The sequence below is a fragment of the Salvelinus sp. IW2-2015 genome, unplaced genomic scaffold (assembly GCF_002910315.2).
Source record: "Salvelinus sp. IW2-2015 unplaced genomic scaffold, ASM291031v2 Un_scaffold1427, whole genome shotgun sequence".
Classification (NCBI taxonomy): domain Eukaryota; kingdom Metazoa; phylum Chordata; class Actinopteri; order Salmoniformes; family Salmonidae; genus Salvelinus; species Salvelinus sp. IW2-2015.
Genome location: NW_019942901.1, coordinates 129,978 through 134,114, shown reverse-complemented (window position 1 = coordinate 134,114; position 4,137 = coordinate 129,978). Strand labels below are relative to the sequence as shown.

The window sequence follows — 4,137 nt, the reverse complement described above, 5'->3', positions numbered from 1 at the left end:
GAGAGAGGAGAAGAGAGGGGAGAGAGAGGAGTAGAGAGGGGAGAAGAGAGGAGTAGAGGGGAGAGAGGAGAAGAGAGGAGTAGAGAGGGGAGAAGAGAGAGCATGGGAACAGACCTGTTCAGACCTGCATGGGAGTGTTTCTCACTCTACTAGAAGACACGGTCCAATCGCAAACCAGCCCCTAAAGACCTACTTCCCATGTAGAGATCTGACTGGATTTGATTAGTGTAAGCAATATGGTAATAGCTCCATCCACCTTGTCCTGTGATAGGCTAGATATAAGTTAAACCATATTGCTTATACCAATCAAATCCTCTCAGATCTCCACAAGTGCGTAGGGGTCCATTTGGAATTTGGCCTATCCCACTTTACAGTGTGCATGCCCATAATATCCACACCACTACTTAGGTCTGGGCTAAACAGGGACCTTCTCAATAGGCTAGCAGCAACCTGTCCTGTTTCCTGAAAGCAAATCTTTCTGTTGGCATCTTATGATTGAAGATCAGTGCATGTGAAGGGGAGGAGGTAGAGGTAAACCGCCTGCGATTGGCTGACCTTGGAGTTGCCCTGTCTGCGAATGGCTGACCTTGGCGTTTCCCTTTCTGTGATTGGCTCACCTTAGCGTTTCCCTTTCTGTGATTGGCTCACCTTAGCTTTGCCCTGGAAGTTAAAGGTGAGGACGTACTCTCCCGGGCGCGTCTCGCTTTGGCGAATCACAAACAGCCCGTGGCTCCTAGCTCCGCCCGCCAGCACCAGTTGGGCAGCACGCACGCGTGACAATGTCCCGTGGAACCATGGGTACTCCGCCAGGCTGGGGTCCGCCTCCGCCTCAGTCGCCCCGTCACCTAGAATCCCTGAAGGGAGGAGACAAAGATGAGAGATCCCATGATAAAAGGTAGACCACACCTTTTTTTTCATGTGATTGTCAATCACCTCAAAAAGGACTCCTTCACTAGGCTATACCGGCGCACGTTCATTCACTTACAACATATCAGCCTCCAAACACTGGCGAATGGAACGAGACATCTGTTACACAAAACATCACAAAGTGTCATGACATTTGACGAATGTCATTAGACCAGAATGTATGCGTCCACCGCTGTCCACACGTCTCTCAGTGTCGGCCACTCATCTCTGCCTTGGCAACATGTCAGTGTTCTCGTCGAACCACGTCGCATTTCGGAGCGCAGACTACACCACCTGTTTTCAAGTCCATTCGCTTGTGAGTCATGCCTCTGACACGTGGTAATGATAAAAAGTGGCGATAGCCTACAGTTCTGGACATTTTGGTTTAATTATTGTGATAGGGTCATGTTTCACCGGTACGGCGTACCCTCACTATTTATTTCGTACTGAACCACCAAACATATTTATGACCAACCCAAGATAGTTCATCTGTGTCGTTTACAGTGGGAGCAAATTAATCCTAGTGGGTAGAAGCAAGCAGGCGGGCAGAGCCTGGCACGAGCTAGCGGGATCCTACTGGCACGAGCTAGCGGGATCCTACTGGCACGAGCTAGCGGGATCTTACTGGCACGAGCTAGCGGGATCCTACTGGCACGAGCTAGCGGGATCCTACTGGCACGAGCTAGCGGGATCCACTGGCACGAGCTAACGGGATCCTACTGGCAACGACTAACGGGATCCTACTGGCACGAGCTAGCGTGATCCTACTGGCACGAGCTAGCGGGATCCTACTGGACGAGCTAGCGTGATCCTACTGGCACGAGCTAGCGGGATCCTACTGGCACACGAGGCTAGCGAATCCTACTGGCACGAAGCTAGGGATCCTACTGGCAGAGCAGCGGGATCCTACTGCACGAGCTAGCGTGAATCCTACTGGCACGAGCCAGCGTGATCCTACTGGCACGAGCTGGCGGGATCCTACTTTGGCACGAGCCAGCGTGATCTACTGCACGAGCCAGCGTGATCCTACTGGCACGAGCTAGCATGTTATTGCATATTTCCGTTAGGGAACACCTCATCTGTGAAGTGTGCAAACTCAATTCGACCTTGCAAAGCGTCAAGTCTATCGTGCACTGTGTTCCAAAAAAAAAAAAAAGCAGAAACATTTATTGAGATCAGATGTTTCATCGATAGAAAATGTGCAAATGTCAGCCCAGTTTCACCTAGTTCATCCTCTCTCCCACCTACCCGCGACTGAACTTCCTCTCACTACCATATTTTGGTGGGGAAACAATTCTAAAAAACAGATGCTTCAGCTTTAAATAGCCCCCTGTGACATGTCTGGGTTTCCCCTTCTGTCTGTGCTGCTGTCTTACCTTCACCCCCTGATTTTTCCAAAGAGACGTTTACGTAGGTGTGACCCCCGGGAACTGCCTCACGTTGCAAGCACCATTCTGTTCCCTTACCTGCTGTGGGGCTTTTCCATGGGCCTCTGGGGGTGGAGGAAGCGCTCCAGGGGACATGGGAAGGGTGCTGGTGAAGGGTAGTTCTCTGCAGCGGCCAGAGGGGGCGCTATACAGTTCTGTTGTTGCTGATCCACAGGATCTCTCAGGGGTACGATGAACACCTGGACACAAAAAAACACAACATTATAAATATACTGTACATACAACGACAACCTTACACAGCAGCCAAGTTGACAGCACATCCATTTCCCTCAAAAGGCAATGTGTGAGGTTAGGTACGTGTGTGTGTGTGTGTGTGTGTGTGTGTGTGTGTGTGTGTGTGTGTGTGTGTGTGTGTGTGTGTTGTGTGTGTGTGCTGTGTTCCGTGGTGTGTGACTCACCCTCTGACAGAAGCTCACAGCTGCAGGAGGACACCATGGAGAAACTCTTTAGACGCTCTGGCCGTGGGGACATGACGCCAGCTCAATGTCATCTCCACTGTCCCTGTGTCACACACACACAGGTAAATGTACAGGGGGACACAACAGCGCATACACATACAGGTAAATGTACAGGGACACACACAACATGTATCTCTGTTTTATGGCTGTCTAAATACATGCCTGAACTGAACAGACCAAACTCACTGTACCAGAAAAACTCCCGAGCATGAGAGAGGGATCTGTCAAAAACTCTTACTGGGTGATTATGACTGTGTGCTGTTCCCTCCTCAGTGAACAGTAAATATTTATCCCTCCATTTACCCAGGGTCCATGCAGTCCTGGATGTCAGCAACCCAGGAGTTTTCTGCAGCGAGTCGATGGTCTCCAGGATATATTCAACCTCCATTTTCCACCTGTGGAGAGAAAACACACACACAGGAACAGAACAGTTAACTGTGGGGGTCAGAGGGAGACAGAGAGACTTCTGAACACACTGAAAGAAAGAGAAAGTACGCTGTTAGATTGGTTTGTCAGGTCAGGTAGTCCGTGTCAATAAGGTGGTGTTGTGAGAGAGAACCGAACAGGAGAAAGACGGGTGGTGTTGTGAGAGAGAACAGGGAGAAGACAGGGTGGTGTTGTGAGAGAGAAAAGGAGAAGACAGGGTAGTGTGAGTAGAGAACGCAGGAGAGACAGGGTGGTGTGTGAGAGAGAACAGGAGAAGACAGGGTGGTGTTGTGAGAGAGAACAGGGAGAAGACAGGGTGGTGTTGGTGAGAGAGAACAGGGAGAAGACAGGGTGGTGTTGTGAGAGAGAAGCAGGGAGAAGACAGGGTGGTGTTGTGAGAGAGAACAGGGAGAAGACAGGGTGTGTTGTGAGAGAGAACAGGGAAGAAGACAGGGTTGGTGTGGAGAGAGAACAGGGAGAAGAACAGGGTGGTGTTGTGAGAGAGAACAGGGAGAAGACAGGTGGTGTTGTGAAGAGAGACAGGGAGAAGACAGGGTGGTGTTGGAGAAGGAGACGGGAGAAGACAGGGTGTGTTGTGAGAGAGAACAGGGAGAAGACAGGGTGGTGTTGTGAGAGAGAACAGGGAGAAGACAGGGTGGTGTTGTGAGAGAGAAAGGGAGAAGACCAGGGTGGTGTTGTGAGAGAGACAGGGAGAAGACAAGGGTGGTGTTGTGAGAGAGAACAGGGAGAAGACAGGGTGGTGTGCGAGAGAGAACCAAACAGGGAGAAAGACAGGGTGGTGTTGCGAGAGAGAACCAAACAGGGAGAAGACAGGGTGGTGTTGCGAGAGAGAACCAAACAGGGAGAAGACAGGGTGTGTGTTGCGAGAGAGAACCAAA

The 4,137-nt window shown here is 50.7% G+C and overlaps 1 protein-coding gene and 1 long non-coding RNA gene across 2 annotated transcripts in view; both read right to left on the bottom strand.

The window, feature by feature from the left end:
* LOC112070793 (SH2B adapter protein 2) overlaps positions 1–4,137 on the bottom strand; it is a 35,653-nt gene that overhangs the window by 5,984 nt on the left and 25,532 nt on the right. Inside the window, 1 exon segment of the mRNA XM_024138244.2 lies at positions 649–854. Coding sequence (XP_023994012.2) covers positions 649–854 — 206 coding nt within the window.
* LOC112070794 (uncharacterized) lies at positions 2,415–3,192 on the bottom strand. Its single transcript, XR_002893972.2, has 3 exons — positions 3,116–3,192; positions 2,753–2,855; positions 2,415–2,533 (listed from the first exon to the last, which is right to left on the bottom strand). It is a non-coding gene; the product is annotated as an uncharacterized lncRNA (long non-coding RNA).